Raw genomic sequence first — 23,306 nt, forward strand, 5'->3', positions numbered from 1 at the left:
GCAGCAAATGCTGTTTATGGTCTTTAGCTCAGACTGTTGCCACAGACATTGTTGTTCTTTCCTCTCTTTGTCCTTGCAGCAATAATTAATTGATGTTATTGCCATTAGTGTTAACCAGCCGACAGTTAAAAGTAAACAGTTCAGGCCAATGAACACTGTCTTAGTCCCAAACTTTTCACATAACTAACTGATATTTACGCCATACAATCAATCACTTCATTTTGTGGCTTTTTTATTTAAATAAAACAATAAACACATGAAATCTGAAGTTTTAAGTCAAATTAAAGTTAAAGGGTCGGTAACTATACCAAAAATATATTTACGTAAATTATAAATTAAAATTGTAAACGTAAATAAATGTCAAATTTTAAAATATTTCTTTGATAATATTTAAGGAGCCATTAAAAACCGACCCTTAGTATGAAAAACTTTAATGTAATATAAGATTTCCCAATTTACTTTACATCATTTGTGTTTGCTTAAATGATGAGAGAAATTTGAACAAAACGCAATGGGAATATTTACCGTACCCTCGATTTCCCCCAATAAATTTCCACTAATCAAACACCTTCGATGTGTTGTTGCGGAAATGAGGAACCATTCTTATAGTTTCCACGACTAATTTTGTTTACAAATAAACATATGATTTTTATAGAAAAGGTCAGGAGTTAGGGTTGAAACGGATAAGCGAGAATATTTTTAAAACTCAAACTATGTCACTCAAAACAGAAAATAATATTGATTTAGAATATGAAACATTGTATGGCATTAAGACTAAAATGGACAGCTTCAGTATTGTAAATAAGTAGATTTTTCATATCGACTATATAAACAGATATATTTTAATGGAGACACTAGACTTGAACACACGGTAACTCTTGCCTGATCTTAGGAGCAGTAGGATATACTATATTTAATAAATTTAAATATTTAACATCATCACATACCACAAGAGAAGTAAGATTCCTAGTATTTAATTTAAGAGCAGAGATGAAGCTTAATGCATGCTTTGCTTAAATGTATTTTCAAGACGGGAATTTCAACAGCAGTAGATTTCTGATGTAGTTGTTCATGTTTGGGCCTGGCCAAGCACCAGTTGGATAACTGCAACAGTTGTAGATTGTAGGCAGGCGAAACTCACTCTCCCTTGATTAATGTTGATTGATTGATTATTTGCGTTTTGCTGACATGCTGCACGCTTTATTGTCGCTCGACTTGTGGAAAATCATCAATTTCCGCTTGTAAAACACGTACACCACGTACAACAAAACGCTCACGCTGTCGTTGTCAATGTAAGCTCATTTTTTTTTCCATGCTGCCACAAGCAGCAACAAGCAAGGCGCAAGGACTCCAGTTAGCCAGCATTCAGCTCACAGATGAGCCAGGAATTTCGACTTGGCAGGCTGTAATGAATATTTCTGTAGCTGGCAGACAACAAAACAATAATTGCGGTGGGTGAACATCTTGTCAGAGGTTGCGCAGTTGTGAAGTTGTTTTTATTTTTTTGCTTTTTCAAAATATATATTGTTAAGTATTGGCGAGCTGCCAACTCTGGTCATAGAAATTGATGTTGAGTGGGGCGACATTAATGCCAAATATTCGACATGATTATCCAGGCAGCGAAACCAGCAGTCGCCGTGGCAAGAAGTCAGCCATCTCGTGCTCGAGTTCGTGCCATGGCTGTATGCCCTTTGGCCCTTATCGAATCACCGAGAGGTAGGACGAAGGGAGTCGTCGATGGTTGCAGGTTGGAGGCTGGAGGCTGGAGGCTGCGGTTTGGCTGTCGAGTCTTGGCCAGCTGGGCATGATTGAATTTTCGTGAATTACTGCTCGTTAGCGTGCGGCACGAACACGTATACTCACACACACACACCCAAACACACATGCAGACATATACAGAGACGATATGCTGAAGGGAATGCCACAAAACCAATGAAGGCTTGGCATGTTCGTTGTATATTGCAACAAGTTGCCAACCAAACGGGCAACAAGCAATGTTCCAATGTTTGACTGGCTGCCTGCTTTCCCGCTTGCCTGTCATACACTTGACGTGCTTCATTTCATTTGGTTTTCTTGTTTTCCGCTTTTTCCCATATTTTTCGCGCTGCCTGACACGTTTTTTACTTACTCAGTCGTTGACATTTTGCGTGACTGACGACAGCCGCGTGGTGTGAATAAATGAAAATGAAATTGGTGCCACTTTGTAGGCCCCTCTACAAATGGGGCAATGTGTTTGGCTTGTGCCATTTGCCATTTGCCTTTTTGGTGTCTTAATTATGATTGGAAATAGCGGAAACGCTCGATGCCACATCGCTACTCAATTTATCGATCTCCCTTAGAAGCAATTTGCTAATTGTTGCAAGTTGCTTATGGTATCTACGAAGAAGTTTCATCTATGCCAGATGCTGCATCCAAGTAAAACAGCTCTCAAAATGTCACTCAAATTGCAAATGTTTTAGTCGATAAATGTCTTTTAATTATAGAAATTGTTTATAATTGTTTGCCTAAATTAAAATTCTTTATGTGATTATTGTACCCGTTACTTACAAAATAAGTTAAAGGGTATATTGTGTTCGTTGGAATGTATGTAACAGGTAGAAGGAGGCATCTCCGACCCTATAAAGTGTATATATTCTTGATCAGCATCAATAGCCCAGTCGATAAAGCCATGTGTGTCTGTCCATCTGTCCGTCCGTCCGTATGAACAAAAGGATCTCAGAGACTATAAGAGATAGAGATACCAAATTTTCACTCATAGACTTCTATATACGCAGATCAAGTTTGTTTCAAATTTTAGCCACGCCCCCGCAAATAGCGAAAAACCGTTCGTTCGTCTGTTTGAACAAAAGGATCTCAGAGACTAAAAGAGGTAGAGTAACCAAATTTGGCAGACATATTTCTATATACCCAACGCAGATCAAGTTTGTTTCAAAGTTAAAGCGCGGCCTCGTCCGCCCCCGCAAATCCCGAAACACCACCACACTAACAGTTTTTAAGATAGTGCGTGTGATAATTAACGTTATCTATTAGTATTATCTATTATCCCAATGAATCACATCAAGATTGGACAAGTAGAACGGCAGTTATGGAGAATAAAAGTTTTTAGTGCAAAACAACTATTTTCTTTAAAGTACTTTTATATATATTGAAGTAAGTAACGGGTATCCTTAGGTCGAGATCTCGACTAAAGCTTTTCCGACTAGTTTTTGTATAAATTTATATAGTTAATTATAGAAAATTCAAGGGAAATTGTTAAGAGATACTACCAATTTTATACTTTTATAATAAAATAAGTAATAAATGAAAAGATTGCCCCTTTTCCTGCACGACCGTTTATCGAAAAAGAATGAATTTTTCGTCTTGAAAAAGAAGTGTGAAACAGGTGTCTCCTGAAATAAAACAGAATAAAATCATCGTAAAATTGTTGGCACTGGCCTCGTATACCCCACGTAAATATTTGACACTCAGTGACTGTACACGTACACACACAAATCCAGAGACCCTCAGGAACAAGTATTTTTGGAATGCAGGCGAAAAATTTCTCATGTGCACTTTGGCAAACAAATTAAGATTTATCGGGCTCCGGTTGGAGGTCAGCCGAGGGCCTACACCCAGTAAACTTGCAATTAAAAGAGATGGCTGCCATCGGGGTTCAACCGTGTTGGCCGCACTTAAAATAGACTGCATATTTGGTCATGTTGTTGTTGTTGCTGTTGTTGTTGTCGTTGATTTTGTTTTTATTTCATTTTTGCTTTTGCCTTTTAATGGCGTTTCAATTAAGCCGCAATTGAGCATCGATGTGGTTGCTTTTTCTGAGTGGGTAGATTGTGCGCTTGTTTCGTTGAGTATATTTGCAGCTATTAAAAACATACGTATTTCTCTTATTTCTTTTGCCACGCTCACAGATGGACAATCGGATATGAGTGTGGAATTGGTGGTGCCGAGGTATGTGGAGCGCGGTTCCAGCGCCACATTCAAATGCAAGCACAATGTGGTACCGGAGATACTATTCAAGGTAAGACTTCCCACTCAATTTATACTATTTTACTATATAGTTATTTCCTGTTTATTTATAAACAATTTCAACATTTACTTTAGTCTTGTTTGCTAATGAAGTCTGCGCATTGGAAGTTTACATTAAAATTGCATTTACGATAGAGAAACTTCGTTTGCCTTGTGCCACTTTGTATGGAAAGTTTTGGGCTTTTACAGTGGCAGGTTGCCTCTGGAAGTTGCATGCCATTCTTTTGGGGTCAGACAAGAATTGCAGCTGTCGTGAAATAGTTGCACCCAAAGAGCGTATCCCTTCATCGATCCTGACCCCGAATGCCATTTCCGCTGCTTCTGTTTTAGTTTCAGTTTCAGTTTCAGTTGCGACAATTAATTTCACTTCAAGTCTCTTATTACTGTCACGAAACATCAAGAGACACGCACAGGCGTATGCCCCCAAAGGCAACGCCTTTGAATTTGTGGCAAATGAGCTGCTTAGTTTTCCTGCCACATTGACCCCAGCGGTAATACCAGACTATGGCCTGCATACTTTCAGTTAAGTTTATTTTAGTTTGGAACTTTGTGGCACTACAAATCGTGGCATACAAATTCAAGGCCAAGCCCAAGTATAAGCACCGCCAATAGCTCCTCCAAGTGAAGATGGTGATGGCTAAGGCTAAAACTGTGGTTTGGTAGGTAGAGGTGGAGGTGGTGCTTCAGGTTGTCGTTTTGTTCATTCTAAGTACCATAAAAGCGTACAAGTTTTATGGCGCAAAAATGCCACAAAGTTGAGTGTTTTAGAGCCACAGAATATATTGATTTTTGTGCCCCAAACCGACAACCTCAGAGAAAATAAAAGAGAACAAATTAAGCTCAACAATTAATAATCCAAAGTTTATTTAAATCACAATTTCAAATAATCTACGGGAACTGAGCAATGAATGGAATTTTATGGAAAAAACACAAAAGAACAGTATACTAAAATCATTTATTATGATATATATATATTTTTTAATAGAAGAGACAAAATTGGTTTCACTGTCATTGTCATGTGAACAGTTGGTATTTTATTTGAACTCTTAAATTGATTAAGCTCATTTGAATTCGTGTGAGAGCATTATTTTGATTGCTGACAAATTTTGTAGATTCAGCTAAATATAGATGGAGCCAAGCAAAGGGAGAACAATTAGTTGAGCGGTAAAATAAGCGCAGCGTTTGCCGTGTTTACATGTAGACATTAGTTTATTTGGTCAGTGGACGTTGGCCGTTTTACGGCAACTGCGTCTGACTCTGTGGCAATGGCTAATTAGTATAATTGACTATACAACCGAGTACGCTGGCTTCACTCCGGCAACTCGTTTTGATTCGAATTGTTGCACGAAGCGTGGCAAATTGTGTGGAAGTGGCACTAAAAAGGCAATTAAAACGCAAATGCGAACACACTGAAACTCACTCAGACTCAGACCAACTGCCGCAGCAGTCGACTGTCGGCTTTGTCGTCCGGCTTACACATGTTGAAGCACACTTTTGGGCGTATAAAAGCAGCGCGAAAAAAGAAATATATACATATAAAAATTAAATAAACTAATTACGCTGGGAATGGCAGGCTGGGCTGAAAAGGAGTCCCAGGTCTACATTAATGAGCTTTTGATTTGACGGCACTGTATGGGCACAGTGAGTACTGAAAGCGAGCGGCCCAATAAACACAAACAAAATATAAAGTCAGACTATGCCACAGCGGACACGCCAAAGCTAACACATGGCAATCTCATGCCTGCCTGAACAACAACATCAACGACAAGAGCAACAATGAATACAATAACAGAAGCAGGAACAAAAGTGGGAGGAGGAGTGGGTGCAGGAGCAGGAGTAAATATTATCCCTATGGAGCTGGGTCACGCCAAACGAGTCCGTCAGATAAGCGGACGGACTGTCGCATTCAGGACCAGCGTTTGATTACTTTGTGATACACACTTTAGTTATTAAGTATTATGATTGTAGCCATGACATCAAAAATGTTCATATCATATGGAGCGGAATTGTTTCAAAAATTTCCACAAGTGGCTGATAAAATTTGATGTTCATTTGAAAGGGGGTTCAAACGAACGTGGTTACGACCGTTGTGGTTGCATGTTTATGTTTGTTTAGTGAGTTGTTGTGGTAAGAAAAAGCGTGTGCTTTATCGATTTTTCACCGTATACAAACAGTACACATTTTGGGACCAAATTACGCATACGCCGTGTTTTCCTGCCGCTCTCTCTCTGCCCCAGGCTCTTTCAATAGGGGCATTAATATTATTAGGTTTCATGCAATCAATGCAATTTCGCGAAGTATGTCAATCAAGCAATCTGCCCCCAGCACGCACCTGGCACACGAGATGCCTGGCGGCCATGATTGTAATAAACTCATAAGCATAACTCTTTAATAAATGACTTTTATCATTGCGGTTTTCATACTCGTGTCAAAAGTGCAATAAATGAATGTTGTGCATAATTAAAAGCCCCTTGATAAGGGCCGCTCTCAAGGGATGTCTTTTGGTCTGTCGCTCAGCCCATTTCTGGGAAGCTGGGAGTCTGGGAAACTGGGAAACTTGTTCACAATTTTAAGTTGTGCATGAAAATTAATTTTCATTTGCATTTCATATTTGTACTTGTTCTCACTGCTTAAGTCCCTCTTTATATCCTGTCGCAACTTGACTGCAGTTGCAACTTTTTCAGTCATACTCGCACATTCATGTCGCTTTCAGAGATCTCGTTTTTAATTACGCAGCCAACAAGTCCCTGCGAGCCAGAGCCAAATGGTGGCAACTGATGGCAAATAGTAGCTGCCACCTCACATTCCTAGCTGCTTGTTGCATGCCGCATGCTGCTGGCATTTCAATAAAACATTCTATTATTTACTGTTTCATAGTTTAACGCGCAATTTAATTGTCGTGTTGCAAAAAGTTTCGTGCAACTTGTTGCAAACTTAAATTGCATTACAATTTCATTTATTTATTTTAATCATATTATTTTATCTCATATTTATGCGCATTGTTTTGTTATGGTTTATTATGTAACGCATGCAATGACAGCTGACATCAAAATTGAGGCAGTTATTCAATCACTGTCACAAGCAGCCAGGCTATGAGACGTTATGGAACATTATTTTAATATTGGCAATGAATTTGTTTGTTTGCAGGTGACATGGCTAAAGGTTGAAAAGGGCAAATTCTTCGAATTTATAAATGGACGAACGCCGCCCTTTCGCAATTCAACCATCGAAGGGGCTGAAATTGACGTAAGTACTCACAAAACAGACAGCAAAATTCCAAATACCCTTACATAAATCTCCGTAAAGCATATCGTCTGATATCGATCGTAAACAGCTAAAAGCGACTCAATTTCCAGTCGTTATCGATCAAGTTCAAGTGTACGGAGTAGGCATATAAATGGTTACCCAAAATCATAAGTACTATACTTATTACACTAGGCAACAGCCAACAATTATCGGGTATTAAACCCACTTCCTTTTTTTCTTATTTTTTGCAGCTATTAATTTTCCATTACTTTTCCTAAAAATATTGGGTTTTCAGCCCGATAATTGTGAATACTTCGAGTTTGTTGCCTAGTGTAATTATTCAGTTGAGGTCTAAGTATATTTATCAACATCATTAAATATCAGTAAAATGCACGGTATACGCATTTCCATTGGGTGTTTTTTTCCCCGAAAAATAAGAAAGCTGCTGGTATTGTCACTTGAAATTGATTTTAGTATTACTCAACAACTGATTATTATATAATATGTATTTCTGTACTGATATTGCTTATATGTGATACTCATAACATTCAATCAGAAATTCGCATTTCTTAGGAAATTAAGTAAGTCAACTGTAAGTAAATACTTAAGAGAAAAACGCCCACTCAAAGTCTCATTTGCCCCAATGATTAAATAAGAGAGTCTAGCACAGGGCAGCAACTTTTTTTTTGGCCATTTAGTAAATTACAATTAATTATTATGTACTTATATTAAGTATTTGCCAGTAGAAGTTAGTTCGAGGTGTTGCTTTAGTTAATGTGTGAATTAATAATACTATTCTTGATGTTCTTTTTGCTAAATAGTGGGAGAAATCGAATGAGACGCAGGTTACGTTGAAGAATGTGCAATTCGACCTCTCAGGGCAGTTCTTCTGTGAAGTCTCGACGGATACGCCCATTTTCACCAAAGCCAGCGCCGATGAGCTGATGAGCGTGTTCTGTACGTAACAATTGTCAGTTGATTTTTAAAGGGTAGCCTCTAATTGCTGTCTTGTCCATCTTGTGTTCCCTTTACAGTGCCTCAGACAGCTCCTCCCGCCATCAAGTTTCGGAAGCGAACACCGTTTGCAATCGGCGAGAAGCTATTTGCCCTGTGCAATACAACCCGAGGTCGTCCCGCGCCTCACGTCACCTGGTTAATCAATGGGAAAAAGGTGCGTATGCTTGATATCTAATTATAGTCTTGTATGAGTATCCTTTTGAGATAGCGTAAGAGGGCTTTGGTTAAGTGATTTAATTTCATATTACAATATTACAAATTGCATTAAGACCGGACAATGCTGCCGGATATACTCGTACATAGATATACAATGGCTGCCATGGGATGTCGAAATGTCAGTGGTGCTGCATTAAGATTAACATCAGTTTAAGCCATTTTATAATTATGGCCTACATGCGCGGCTCATGGAGCTTTCATTTTAATTACCCAGACCCAGACCCAGACCAAGAGCCAGACCCAAACCCAGGGTCAACCACAGCAGCAGCAGCTGCTGCTCCTTGCTGAAGGCACTAACAGCAACTGCAACAACAACAACAGCAACAACAAAACAGAAAAGGAAATGAAATATAAATAAATTTATTATATCTGCCGTTGGCGCACAGAATATGGAAAACTCTAAAATGAAATTTATTCATAAACGCGCACCCAGGCGGCCAGCAACTGACCGGACTTTGCCGCTGTGAATGTGTGTTTGTTGTGGCACGGGGAGTGAAGAGGGGAGGTAGATTTTTGGAGAGTGTTGTGGGACTTACCCACCGTAGCATAATCCATTTTTAATTTGCAACCATATGCAAAAGTTTGACATTGAATTGACTTTTATTTGCTCTTCATTTAACATTGCAACTTAACATTATTTATTTTGCAACACTCCCGTACGATGCTAATTACCACCTTCATTTTCAACTGCCAGGTGGAAGAGAAATACGTCCGCACGCATCACGTGTATTCATTCAACGGCAAGCACCAGCGTCGAACACAACAACAACAACAGACCCAGCTGACTCAGCAGCAGCTGCAACATTACTATCAGCAACAATACTACAACCAGTATCAGTCCCAGTATCACGTGCCCCACTACATCGACCGCTATGACAAGAGTCTGCGGTGGGGAGGTGCTCGTCCTGGCGGTAAGTATATCAGACTGTGAAACAACTACACAACCAAATTATACTAAAAAAAAAATTTAATTTTTCTTCTTAGATTAAAGACTTCTCGAAACTATGGCAATATCTTGAGAGAGATTTTATAGGGCCGGTTCCGATTTTCACTTTCACTTTCATAGGATTTCAAAAAATGTTTTATCTATTTTTACTTTATCACACTTAAATTCAACAACACCAAGCAAAGGAATTTCTATATATTTCAAATTTTCTATTTCGTATATCTGTTCATTGGCTTATGAGAATCTACAATTGATCTTCATGAAACAAAATTTGGAGATAGTTCATTTGGAACACAACTTTCTTAACTCAAATCAATCAAATATTGAAAATGAATCAGTCTAGAAACAAAATCATAGCCAAAGGTTATGAGTTTCAGAATTTAGAAGTTTTGGAGAAAAGCAAATTTAACTTAAGAAATGTTAAATTTAGAATGAATTTTGAGTTATGTATGTAAAAGTTTGGCAACAAAAGTTTTGATTGACTTTAGGAAGTTCTTGAATTTGCTGATATGCATGATGTGTGATAGATTCTATAGTATCTTAGAGTGAATCGTTATTAAAGTCCAAATTAATTTCATAGTATATTTGAAAAAGCTTTTACATATTGCGACAGCTTTTCCATCCTTGTCAATCTTCTATGTTTTAGTTAGTCATTGAGTAAGAAGCCAGCAATTGCAGTTGACACTTTTCAGTTGGCCGTTGACTGATGACAGCTGCAGAATTATTTGCTAAAATTAGCTGCACTGTTAACCATACTTGTGACTTTGTCATTGCAGATGATTTCTCACACTTTGCTCCGCATCATGGCCACGATGGACATGGCCATCATGGCGGAGGCGTTGGCAGCATCTACAACAATCCGTTTAGCTCGCTGGCCAATTACCACGACATTGGAGAGATACACGAGATACATCAGCGCAACTACGAAATTACAAAGAAGCACATGGAGCAGAAGAAGCAGCAGCAAATGGAGATGAAGAAGCACAGGTAAGTCTTGGGCAAAGCCATTAATCAAGCCAACACCGCCCTTTGCCTCGTTCCCGTGAGATGCGCGGCAATAACTGAATTTTATTTATGAGCTATACAAATTAAAAAGCTGCAACTTTTAGCCTTTACTCGTAGCTAAGCAGCCATTGAACAGCTTCTAGAAGTATGCAATGTGCAAAGTTTTGCTCCCTTCTCCCAACTTCCCATCGTCTTGCAGCTAACCACAGGAATTTGCCTGCTCCCCTCGCAAAGATCTAGGGTTGTTGGTTGCCCGGGCTTGTTGTAGGGCTGTCTGTCTGTCTGACTGTCTGGTTGTCTGAGTTTCGGGCTGGAGGTTACTGAGCCAGCTGCTCAGTGCCCAGCACAACTTTTCATATTCTTATCAATTTCCCCAGGTTGCGTGTGTGGCGTGTTTATTAAAGTTTCCTTATCTATGGTCTGAAAGGATTTGGCTTGTGCTTTAGCGTTAGCTTTGGCTTGTGCTGCGATGTTGGCACATTGTTAATACGTTCTGGCTGACATGCTGCCGTTGCTTATTCTTGCAAAATCGTACTCCTTTTATTGTGAAGCGTATAAATAAATTTTGTGGCATGGTTCCCTTTCCTTTGACTGCAAGCCCTCTTTCAGGTTGGCTGTTTGCTGCTGCAAATGCTTACGTGGCGCGATTGGAAGTGAAACGTAAATGAATGCAATAAATTATTTACGCTCACCTGTGATATTAAAAATCAAGAAGGAAAACTTTTCCAATATACCAACTTTTTCAGCGCAACTTTCAAAGCCATGAACATGCGTGTATGTGTGAGTGTGAGTGTAAGTGTAAGTGTGTATGTGTGTATATGTCTTTGAATATAAGAGCAACACCACAATTGGCGTGACTGTTGCCACTGCTTCTGTTGCTCTTTGAAGTTGTGCGGTCGTGCAGAGCATTCGCATTACACATACGCCCCGTGGCAGGTGGACTTGCGTAGGCCAGCTGGGAAATTGAATACTGTATGAAAACTGCTAAATAATTTCACTTAAATGCAACTTCTGTCCTCAACATTGCTCAGTTGACATTTTGAGTGCAAATCATTTGACATTTTGCAGCTATTTTCACATAAAGTTGACTTTCAAATTTTGCATTTAATATCGAGTTTGTTTCCTGTCACCAACAATTTTACATTTCCGAATTGTGCGGTGGAAAGTGTGGTGTGTGGTGGTGTCAGCCACTTGGCTAATTTACTCTTAAGTGAAAGCCATAATTAACCCATGCGCCATTTCCTTGCCAGGCAGGTTATCGGGGGTACGCTAATTGCATTTTCCATTTTCAAAAGAGAAATCAAATGCAAAAGTTAAAAGCATTTGATAAATAATTTGCCACAATTCAAAATGCACTCGGTGTGTGAATGCGGGGGGAAACTAATTTCGCTGAAAACTTAACGTTAATATGCTACAATTTATAACCAAAGTGCACGAGATTCTCATGGCAGAGCATAAGCCAGGTTCCCAGGTGTGTAAGCCTGGGATGTGCATGACCTGCTGCCTTGAAATGAACCATTCCAACAGTATACAGGGTGTGACTTACGATGGCACAGCACACCTGATTAGCATACTACATACTAGAATAGTTGAACGCAAACAGCAGTTAGATAAGACACGAGAAAAACTTTAAAAATGTGAAAATTTACAAATGTACGAGCAAAGAGATGACTTTTTTCCCCTCTTTGCCAATGATTCTGGAGGATTCTGGACAAGTGAGAACACCCTTTATTTTATTCATGGATTCTGTTACAGACTGCGCGATATTTACGTATGCTTGTAAATGTGGGCGTAATTGCAGACACGCCCACTATCCAAACTTGGCGCTTATTTATGCAACACTCCAATACTGGCATAAAAAACTATAAAATGCGCAACCAGCAGCAGCACAAATAACAAGAACAACAAGAGTAGGGGTAGCAAGTAACGGTCACGCTTATGTTAACAGCAGTGTGAGTGTGTGAGTGTGTATGTGTGAGTGTGTGTGCAGTATGTTACGTTGTTTATTAAGTTTATGCTTAATACACTCATGTACATGAGAGTGTATGTGTAATGGCTGTTATTTATTTTATGCAAATGGAATGTCAATGTAGATCAACCCCATGGCGCGACCTTGGGGCACCTGTGAACTGCATGGGAATTACGAGTATTCGAGTATCGAGTATACGCCATGTATGGCATTACTGATGCACTGTAATTAACCGCTTAATTTGATTAAATAGTTGCCTTGACACGTTTTAATGCTTCCTGCATTGTAACGCCCTATTAAACTGCTCACTGACTGAATGCTTGCCATTTGTTTAGGGCTTTTGACTCGGAATACCTTTAACAGAGCAGCATGAAAGCATGAAAGCAACAGAAAAAGAACAAAAACTGAAATAAGTGTAACCATAAAAGACCAGCAACAACAACAATAAAGGCAGCAACTGCAGCAGCAACAGTGGCACGGCTATAAAAGGCATAACACGTAACGCTGAATGTGCACTTGTGCAGGTCAGGGCAAGAGGGAGAGAGCGGGCGGGAGCAGGGCACACAGGAAACACAGACAGCCAAGGGCATATGAATGGGGCATTTTATGCAGTCAAAAAGTAGTTTACACGTTGTTGCACAATTTATGTTTGTGCAACACGTAAGACTTTACCACCAGACAGAAGCCTGCTGAGATAAATGCACATGTATGTATATATGTGACATATGTGCCTAGACAAATGTTCAAGCTGCGCCTATGAGTCTGTAGACCTAGAAGGCTTTGAGCCGACTCCCTGCCTACAAACAGGAGCCTAAACAAATATTTCTTAACCTTACAATAATTCTAGATATTTTTATTCGATTTCAAAATACTAAAGGACGTGAAGTATAAAATTTAAGGTGAACTTTGGGATATATAAATTAAAGTTCAAAATAATACCTAGTAGGAATTTCAGTTAAATGTCTATGTTTTGTTTGGGGAAAGGGTATCCACGCGCTTGGACACACCACACCTACTTAGTCTCCCCATTGTGTTTGTGTGCTGCAATTTTTGGCGGTCTTCCTTGAGTAAAGTGAAAAGGCTCACCCTTAAATGCAGCTTGTAATTTTCATTTAATTTTCAGTGTGGCTTTCGCTTTTGGGTCTTTCGTGCTTCGTTATTCCTTGCTGAAAATTGCCACCGAGTTGACCCTCAAAAGGGCGGCCATTAAATGTCGCGACTGGCGACTTGAGGCGCAAGAAATTGGCTGTAGTCTCTTAGCCAGTGAGGCAGAGTGGCACAGTGGCAGAGTGGCACAGTGGCAGAGTGGCAGTGGCAGTGGCATGGTGGCTGTAATTAGCTGGTCTCTGGTCGCGTGTGTGGCAGTAATCCTTCTGGGTGGGTCAGCAGTGGCCGACATGCCGAATGTGCTATAAGCTGAGCCACTAATTGTGTTCGGTGGAGCAACTAGGATCTTCAAGAGTCTTCAACTAGGAAAGTCGCTTTAATTTGAAGCGCGGCCAATGCCAGTGCGCTTTTAGTTTTAATTGTTGGGGGAGCAGCAGACGAGCAGACGGGCTGACGAGAAAGGGGGGTGGGGCTAAGTACTTGCTGATACCAGCTACAAGACGCTGAAATGGCGTGCCCCATTAATCACAATGAGAGCAACAACAGCAAGAACAACAACAACTGCAACAAGCACACATTAAAATTAAATTTGTGTTTTATAACAGAGCAAACTTAGAAATACAATTTGGTTAATTTGTTGGGGAGCGATGCCTGCTTCGCTCCTATTTGGCCTTGTTAACAGGCAAATAGGTGGCGCCAGGCGACGTTGCCGCTGGTGGAATGTAGGCTGCGGGTGCCTCCAGTTCGGAGACAATGGAGCCCACATTGCCAGTGCCCGTGGAGTCCACACTGATGGCGCCCGCTCTGCGTTCATCGATGAGCTGCAGTGGCTGTTGTTGCACCACCTGCTTGGAGGCAAAGTCAAGCACGGGCGCAACACCACCATTGTGTGACGTGGAGGAGCCACCAAGGCGGTCGTATTCCTGCTGAATTGTGCGCTGGGCATTGATAGCATCTTCTGGTGTGCGGTATTTCACAAAGTGCACCTCCGGACGCTTGGCACTCTGGTGGTTGAGGTTCTGTAGTTTATTGGCCAGGCTGGAGAGATCACCCTGCTTGGTCAGGACATAGATGGCGGTCTGTTGTTCAGCAGCCTGTTTGGCCAGCGACAATGCAGCATTCTCCAGTCCCTTGTTCTCCGGAGCACGAATGAAGAGCACACGCAGATTTCGCTTTAGAGAGGCAGCCAAGTCGCCGACACTTTTGTTATCCTCGAAGTCAGCCTCGGGTGCTGAATACGTAAAGAATTCTTTATTGAACTCTGCGTTGGCATACTCTGACTGCCTGTTGGACGCAAAGTCTACCGATGAGCCGATTGAGTCACTGTCTGACAATGAGTCGCCTGACAGTGAACTCCCAGTCAGAGGACCGTTTCCAATGCCCGCACCATAGTTATAGCCACCCACATCTGCTTTGGCTGCTGCCAGCAGAGCCAAAATCTGCCAAGGAAAGTTCAGTTGAAAGCCGGAAACTATTAAGTGGGCAATCTAAGATAAACTTACAATAAATCCACGCATTTTCTGTGTCGGTCTAAAATCCAATTTGGGCTGCAATGTCAAAGCTTGTCACCTTGCGTGAATACGCCTCGAGGTGTGGAAGGCATATGATGTTTCGCATGCGATCGATGGGCGTTTTTATAACCCGCAGCAATTAACCAAGCCCCGTTTTAGCCACAGATTGCGCAGTCCGTGGCCGTTGCGGTTTGTCGTCGTCTTGGCCATTTGTCGAGTATCGAAAATGACGTAAAATGCAAAAGCGGCGAAATGTATCCGCCAGCGAATTAGTTTGCATAAATCAAAAACCTATTGCAAATTTCGCTGAATCAATTCAATGAAACGAAATGGAAATGATAATGAAAATGGAAATGCAGACGACAGTTGGCATAGTCATTGTGACAAACTCACAGGCTACTGATGTGGGGCAATGGCTAAAAGCCATCCTCACCATTGGTATTTAATTTGGTTGGCCCAAAAATTTGCATTATTGGTTAGTTAGTGGCTGCGTTAATAATTAATTATAATCATCAACATATAAACCTTACCTTAATACAAATAGCAATACTAAGCCCACAGTTCGTTGCACAGTAAATGATTCGGAAATTGAAATCTAATGAAACGCGGCGAAATATTTAATAGTGATAGTCATCGATTATAATCACATTGTCGAAATGATAGTGCCAACTGCCTGCCAAAGACCACAAACTAATCCGATGTCAAACAGTTTCGTTACCTTTTTACCACTGTAGCCATAAATTAGTTTATCATTTGGCCAAATCAGATAACACTGCCGTTTCGTAAAATTACAAGCAAACAAAAAAAGCATATATAATATATGTATAACAAAAAAGTCATTCGCAAACACAGAGTGTATTTATGCAAATTAATAAAAATCCGCTCATGGGATTAAATAGTTATAATCATTTCAGCTACATCGATACCCTCTAGTCAAAAAAATATCAGAGAGGGTATTTTGACGTTCCGTATATTTAAAATTTCAAAAAATAGTTAGTTTCATTGATATTTATATTTAAATTTATATTACACAATAATAATTTTATTTATTTTTAAAATTTTTACTTTTAATTTAAATGCATAGTTAAGTGTCGGCTACTTATAGCCTGCCAATAAATAAATTAATATTAGTAGTCAGACTAAACTTCAATAATATACCTTGAATACTCTTGCTTTCGCACAGAGTATCCATTAGACGAACACTATTCATGTTTTGTTTTGCATTTAATTAGTGCCACAGTTTATGCAAATAGATAATAACATTTCCGTTTGTTTATTTTGTTTTTGGCAAAAAAAAAAACCAAAATTTTGTCATCTGATTCTCACATGATTTATGTATTAATGATTGTTAAGTAGATGCTCGTAACTTCGACCAATGATACTAATTATCATAAAAAAAATTTTATATTTGTATGCAAATCAATTTTATTTTTGCCAAAGATATTAATTGGATCAATGAACGAAAACATTTGTTGGAAGTTAAAATAATAAATAAAGATAAGATTTTGTAAAACGAATTTATTATCATATTAATATACAATACATAATCAAAAAACTTTTGTGTTTAAGCAACAAATATATAGCCTATATGCTATAAACAATATAAAGCCAGCGAGATGTTAATTTGAGTACTCAAAAGTGTTGCATACTTTTAGTTGCTTGTGCTTAATTCTTTTCAGCATCGTAGCTTACTTTTAGGCACACTTTTTCAAATACCGCACAGTACCTACCAGCAGTATTTAAAATATTTAGATGGTAAATATATTGAAATATAAGAAATTAAATTTGTTGTATAGAAATTTCAAAGTCTTATTAAAAATAATACATATTGCACAGTTAATAGGTTAATTTAATCATCTTTCAATAATTTTCATATTGTGCTACATTTTCTTAAACAGAAACTAAAATTCTCATAAAGAGCTTGGGCCATGGCTAGGAAAACTGAACAGTTAACACGGCATCATTGGCGGTGATGAAGCACACTGCCAGCAAAATCAATAGAAATGCAATTAAGTTAATTACGATCATGTGTGCTTAAAAACTGAGAAACGTATTTATGTACAGGGACAGGGGTTATTATTCGTTTATATGAGTATGCGAGTATGAACGCATGTTCAGACATACGATTGACTATAAATGCGCAATTAAGCAAATTATCCCATTGCCGGCAATATGCAGTCAACTTGAGCTGCAGCAACAACAATGGGGAAGCAGACAAAACAACCATTTATTGCAAAATTGCAGGAAATACGAGTACAGCCTGAAGGCGACTGTCAACATTGTTCAAAACACGGATAGGGAAATCAATTGATGCAATATTTATTATCGATTAAAGAGCTTGTGAACTAAACAAACGGTAATTGGCTAAAACGATAATACTTCGTGGCCATAATCGTCTAATTGTCTAGTTAAGTATATTCAATATTGAACAAAAACAATCGCTTAAAATGAGAAATAATACGAAATGTCATTTTGCTTTAAATTTATCTGACAACAATGAATATTCCATGAATGTGCTTTTAATGAATTAAGTGAGTGGAGTATTCAAAGCCTAGTAAGCCAGCTGTAGAGGTTATTCAATATATCAGATATTAAGAAACCAAATCGCTTATGACCGTTAAGCAAATTGTGGGATAATGAGTACATGTTATAAGTGTCTATCTGAGCCGGGTTAAATCGTCAATAATATGAGTATTGTCTTGCATATGTGAGTGCTTTAATAGCAATGCAAAATTGTTGACTTGCCGTGTCGAATCGAGTCGAGTCCATGCTCGACCGTGCTGGTCTGTCTGCCCTTTGCTTCTTGGCACGCGAAAGCACTTTACAGTGCATAAATTATTCAATGAGCCGAATTGCCGCCACGAGACATAAAAAGCCTTTGCTGTCAGTGTCAGTTATACTTTCATGCCTATATAGAAGTGACTGTTGCTGTTGTCGGGTTTTGTTTTTGTTAGTCCCACTTAACCGAAATTTTAATCTAAACAATTCGTAGCATACTTAAGTGCGCTTAAACTTAATTTATGGGTCACGGTAATGTACTCGTATTGGACTGAAAAAGACATACCAATTAACTGTCCTACAATGATGAATTGACAGTATAATTTGCATGGCAAGGGCATTGATTTTTCGTTAACCGTTAAGACATTACAAATTTTGCAAAAAAAAAGTTGAGTTGCTAATCTGTTGGTGTTTGCCCTGACCAGCATTTCTTAATGCTGTTGCCAACTTGCGGTTAGTTGAGCTTCCGCTTTTCGATTACAAAGGTCTTTTAATATAAGAAATTCATGGCATTTGCCACGTAGCTGTTGCTGATGCCTTGCCGTGCGCCACTTGCCACTTAAGTTGCTTTTCTTGTTTCTCCTGAAGGTCCTTGTTCGGAAAATGGACTGACTGGCTGCGGGCCCGGTTACTATATTGAATTGCTGTTTGTATACGCGTAGTTTGTGTGACTCATAAATACCTAAAAGGTTTTGCTGTGATACGCTCTGTGCCCTGAGCTCATTTGCTTGCGTTCGAAAACTAAATTAGGCAGAAGGTTCTGCGATCGATAGGCACATAAACTGCCAGCCAATAACAACGCCAAAAGACAAGAGAAAGCGACAACAGGCAACAGACAACAGACAACGAACAGCAACAGAGACTACATGATATACCAATTAATTATGCGTATTTCTCAAATTATCGCATTTGGCATGGGGCTGCGATAAGGCTTTGCATGTCAGCGCCAAGTTAAGATGTATTTAATACTCCCTTTGAATTTTATCTGAAGTTTAAAGTGTCAGAGAGAGCATTTTCATAACTTGAATACGAATGTCTTGAATATTTCAAGTCTGCTTTGCCGGAGCCCGCATTTCCGCTTGATTTGCATTGCTTTTCAAGTTTGTTATGTTTTGAACTTGAGCTTCCTGCCACGGCTGCTCCTGATGTTTTCGCTGCTGGTTGTTGCTTTTCCTGTGAAAAGTGCGCTGCATAAGGAATTTGATTAAGACAACAAGCACGGCAACAGTAATGCTAACAGCAACGTTGATGATGTTGCAGTTGCAGTTGCAGCTGTTGCTGTTGCTGCCGTCATCGCTGCTGCTGTTGCTGCTGTCATGCCAGTCAACCCATTGCTGTCGAAGGCTTAAGCGGATATTGTGCATTTGTTCTGAGTTTTGCCCGGCATTTGTTTGTGCTCTCAGTTAAACTAGCTTACTGTGGATGTGGATGTAGATGTTGATGTTGATACTGTATGCCAGTAACTGGCTTTCATTTATATTGTAGGTACTGCTCTTCTTACTGTTGCTGTTGCATAAGTTCTGCCCAAAGGCAATACGATGCCATTGTTTGCTTCTTGTGCGTGAGAAAGCTCTAAGTAACAACACACCCACAACAAATATGACTCGGTCTGCCCGAGATTCAGTATCTGCTATAGATAATTGAAGCTTGTGCGAAACGAAAACTTCTAGACTCTTTAGATAATACCCAAAAGTGAAAAAGCTTAGACTATGTATTTTTTAACTAAGACATGCCATAGAAGAAAACTACTTTTTAAGTAATACTCAGAACAACTCTTTGGTATGCCAACCTAAGGAACTGTAGCGCATTCTGACTCGTTGCATGGCAATTGCCCAGTTTCCTTCCCTGCCAGCAAACGGAGGAAGGACTTTGAAAGTAGCACACAGACAATCACATATTCACACTCACATTCACTGTAAATACGCTTTGATGATACCTTGGTTGTTTTCGCATCCGTTGCCTGTTTCTGGGTCTTTGTTGCTGTTGCCAATTCTTTAGTTGAAATAATATAATATTTAAATATAATTCTGACCAAAATGTTAAGCACTTTCTGTGGAATTTGAATTTTGAATAAGCTTTGCAATGTAAATGATTTAATTGTTTAAATGAGTCGGAAGCAAGTGCATTGTGTCCGCCCAAAATGCTCAAATGACATAATGCCATTGGCGGAAACTTTAATAAACCAAGCAGTTTGTAGGTGACAATCATTCTGGCTTTGAACTAACACAGCTGACAATTGGTTCACCAGCACATTGGAAGCATTAAACTTTACGGTCGCCACATTATTTTTATCGAGTGCTGAGACACGCACTGTGCGTGCGTGTACGGCGTAAGGGCTGCTGGGGTGTAGGGCTGTTGGGCTTTAAGGGTGTTGGGCTATTTGGGTGTGCAGGTAATTTCGCAGTCATTTTGCATTTGTAATAAAGCAACACGTCGTCACAGACGTCGACGCGCTGTGGCACGCACGGCTGGGGTAATTACGAGGACGCAACCGTCGACATCTTACCGAGCACTCGAACTCATTTATATGCCGCTCAGGCTTCTTATCAAATATGAAACAAAGTCGTAAAGGATAATTGAACATACTTGTACAATGTGTGGCTGCCATTTGAATAATGCAAACTAATCATGCAGATAAGCCTGAAAATGTTCTCGGACATTCTTCACATTCTGAGAATACTTCAAATATTTTAAAAAAGACTACATTAAGTTTATGTTCTACTTGTATTCAATTGAGCCGAAATGATTCAATTCAATGCAACTTATTTGAACTTAATGGACCAGCTATCAAAACAATTATTAGTTTATAGTTTCATTTTGATATTAATTAATATAGGCTTTGAAAATTATTAAAATATTCGCAACCTAAGGCTTATCAAAACAACACTCAATTTCAACATTAATTCAGTTATTCACATACTCGTACGCCCACACAAATTCGATTTTGTGCGTGTCCAGAATGTGAAAGCTCTCCCTTGTTTAGTCCATCTACATGTTTTCGCACATCAATCATAAAATGCAAATATTTACGATTTTATTTGTGTGGAAATTGCTGGCGTTTGGTATATTAAGCTCAGACTCCGAGCGGTCATAACTCGCTGATTCCAACAACACTGACTTCCAATTCCTTGAATTTTCTGACCTCTCGGCATCTTTCTTTCAGGAACTCGAACCGAAAATTCCGCCGGCATATCACCGAGAATGCGCTGGGCATTATTCGCAGCACCTTGAATAACGGCGGCTTTGGGCCCCAGGCGCCCAACATGAATAAGGAACTGGGCATACCATCGAATGCTGGGCCCATGAATCAGCTGGCCGCTGGCTATCAACGTCCGCTCTCACATCCTGGCGGCAGCAGCGGGGTAGCAGCGGCAGCGGCTGCAGTGACCGCTGCGCAGCAGGAGAAGGGCATGTACAGCATTAGTCAGCTTAACCTGGAAATTACTGAGCAGCATGTGGGCAGTAATGGACGCATGGAGATCACATGCCTGTCCACGATACCAGCGACGATTGGACAGGGCGAGCAGTATGCCGATTACAAAACATTTTCGGTCAAAGGTGAGTGGCACAATGTGGCGTATGCGTGATATGCATATGAGTACACGTATATACAATAACAAGGAGAATATGTGCATATGTATATGTAGATATTTACTTTACACCATGTATAATGTCATGCAAACACAATATTTGTTTTGGGCGTCGCTTCATCAAATTGTGAGCAATGAGCTCATCAAAAATGCGGTTCGTTTGCATACAACGCGTCGCCTTCTCGTTGTGACAAGGTGAATATGGATTATGATATTTTGAAAGGAATCTCGGTCGAATTTGCACACAACATAAATTAGCATTGCCAACTGCGGCTGCTGGCATAGACTTGTATATTCAGAATGGAACCCATTCCCTTCACTCGTAATTCTCCCACAAAATTCAAAAACAAAAGTCAACGACACATTTTGAAATGCGGCAGTAATTTATGTTTGTGTCGTTGACTAAACAGTCATCGAGTCGTCCCCCGCCCAAGAACACTCTGTGTGGGCGTGTCACGGGCAAACAAAAATTAATTTATATATGTAGTCGTATTTGTTTAGCTGTGTTTGCCAATGCGATGTGCCCTGCAAAGCCGTTGACTGAGCCAGTGTTGTAAATTGTCTTAAATTGTATGAAATAATTTACACATTACCAGGCTCATGACTCAAGACGGTCGTTGGCCGTCGCTGGCGGCTGTTCCCGGACTGTTCGCAGCCTGCTCGGCTGTTAACTGTCCTGTGAACCAAGGGGCGTATGCGTGTTATTTATGTTGCGTGAAGTGTGTCGTTTGTTTTGGCCACTTCACAGCCAAGAGCACTCCACTCCCTAATTGTTTCTTATGCAGCCTTGAGGGTCTGCTATCATTTGGACGCTCTTGCTATTGTTTTAGCCAAAACTGCTCGTAAATGACTATTTGAACTCATCTCAAAGTGAGCAGCAGTCTTTTGGTCGAACAAAGTATTTTACCATTTGCTTTTGATTAACTATTGAAAAATTTACAGTTCATTATTTGTACAGTTCCCACATTCTCGGTTCTTTTGTTGCATTTTCCTTTACAGATTTTGTTTACTGAAAGGCTACGTTTTCTTCTACGTTTTCATTATTTATATTCTCCTCCTGCATCTGTCCTCTGTCAATCGAATGTGCTTTTTTGCAAAGTCCCCATACCTTTGTTGAGATGACTTTCAGCCACTCTAATTAATTTTGCTTAGCAACCTTGACCGCTACCCCCTAAATTTATTTTTTTGTGTGTTTCCATGCATTGTTTTTGAGTTTCCAAAGCTTTATTTATAACGCTCGTCTCTTTTTTGACCTTAACAGTGGAGGTCGAGCGACATCAAGCGTCCTCCACGTCCACAGCACCACCGAGCATTGGCATGGCGGCCCTCGGTAATGGAAATGGCCACGGAAACGAAACCTCTGCCGGGTGGAGGGCGCGCGGAGTTGTCCTGACGCATCTGTGGTCTTTGGCGACACTGTTTGTGTTCGTGCTGCTGTCCCTGAGCTACTAAGGAGCACCTGCAGCCGGAGATGCTATCAAACTAAAGGAGAGAAGACCACCGACATTGTAAAAGGTACAGTAATCCAAAACCCACTGCAGTAACAGCAAAATTGAGAGCACGAGCAAAAGCAACACATGCAAGTTAGCTTTTACACAACACAAAATTTTGGTTTATTTCCACAGAGGAAAATTAGCCAAAGTATTAAGCAAAAAAAAGGCAGTAACAATAATATTTATTTCCGCTTGCTCTGGCAAGCTAATTTCTAGGGTTTTTTGTAAATAATTGCAACGCGACAAGAAAACAAAGAATAAAAATTAAATCAACTTAAAGAGAAATATTTGTAATTAAATTGCAGTTATTCTAAAATGGAGAACATTTTTGTAGCATAGCGAAATTTTTGTATAGCCAATTGAGCATTCCCTAAAGAAGTCCCAAAGAAGTACTCTGACCGTATT

The 23,306-nt window shown here is 39.8% G+C and overlaps 2 protein-coding genes across 2 annotated transcripts; one reads left to right on the forward strand and one right to left on the reverse strand.

The window, feature by feature from the left end:
- The first annotated feature begins 1,604 nt into the window (after window positions 1–1,604).
- Window positions 1,605–23,014, forward strand: LOC117792369. Its single transcript, XM_034632482.1, has 9 exons — window positions 1,605–1,716; window positions 3,906–4,015; window positions 7,171–7,269; window positions 8,091–8,226; window positions 8,304–8,440; window positions 9,197–9,410; window positions 10,225–10,435; window positions 20,982–21,376; window positions 22,670–23,014. The coding sequence occupies exons 1-9, from the start codon at window positions 1,605–1,607 to the stop codon at window positions 22,858–22,860; spliced, it is 1,605 nt and encodes a 534-aa protein (XP_034488373.1). The 3' UTR covers window positions 22,861–23,014.
- On the reverse strand, window positions 14,103–15,059 carry LOC117790918. The gene is made up of 2 exons (XM_034630532.1): window positions 15,032–15,059; window positions 14,103–14,968 (listed from the first exon to the last, which is right to left on the reverse strand). The coding sequence occupies exons 1-2, from the start codon at window positions 15,044–15,046 to the stop codon at window positions 14,192–14,194; spliced, it is 792 nt and encodes a 263-aa protein (XP_034486423.1). The 5' UTR covers window positions 15,047–15,059; the 3' UTR covers window positions 14,103–14,191.
- Window positions 23,015–23,306: the final 292 nt, after the last annotated feature.

This window comes from Drosophila innubila (assembly GCF_004354385.1).
Source record: "Drosophila innubila isolate TH190305 chromosome 3R unlocalized genomic scaffold, UK_Dinn_1.0 2_E_3R, whole genome shotgun sequence".
NCBI lineage: Eukaryota > Metazoa > Arthropoda > Insecta > Diptera > Drosophilidae > Drosophila > Drosophila innubila.

Coding starts and splice junctions, on each gene's coding strand:
- LOC117792369 (XM_034632482.1), top strand. CDS start 1,605: ATGATTATCCAGGCAGCGAAACCAGCAGTCGCCGTGGCAAGAAGTCAG. Junction 8,441..9,196: donor GGTTAATCAATGGGAAAAAG/GTGCGTATGCTT, acceptor TTCAACTGCCAG/GTGGAAGAGAAATACGTCCG. Junction 21,377..22,669: donor CAAAACATTTTCGGTCAAAG/GTGAGTGGCACA, acceptor TGACCTTAACAG/TGGAGGTCGAGCGACATCAA.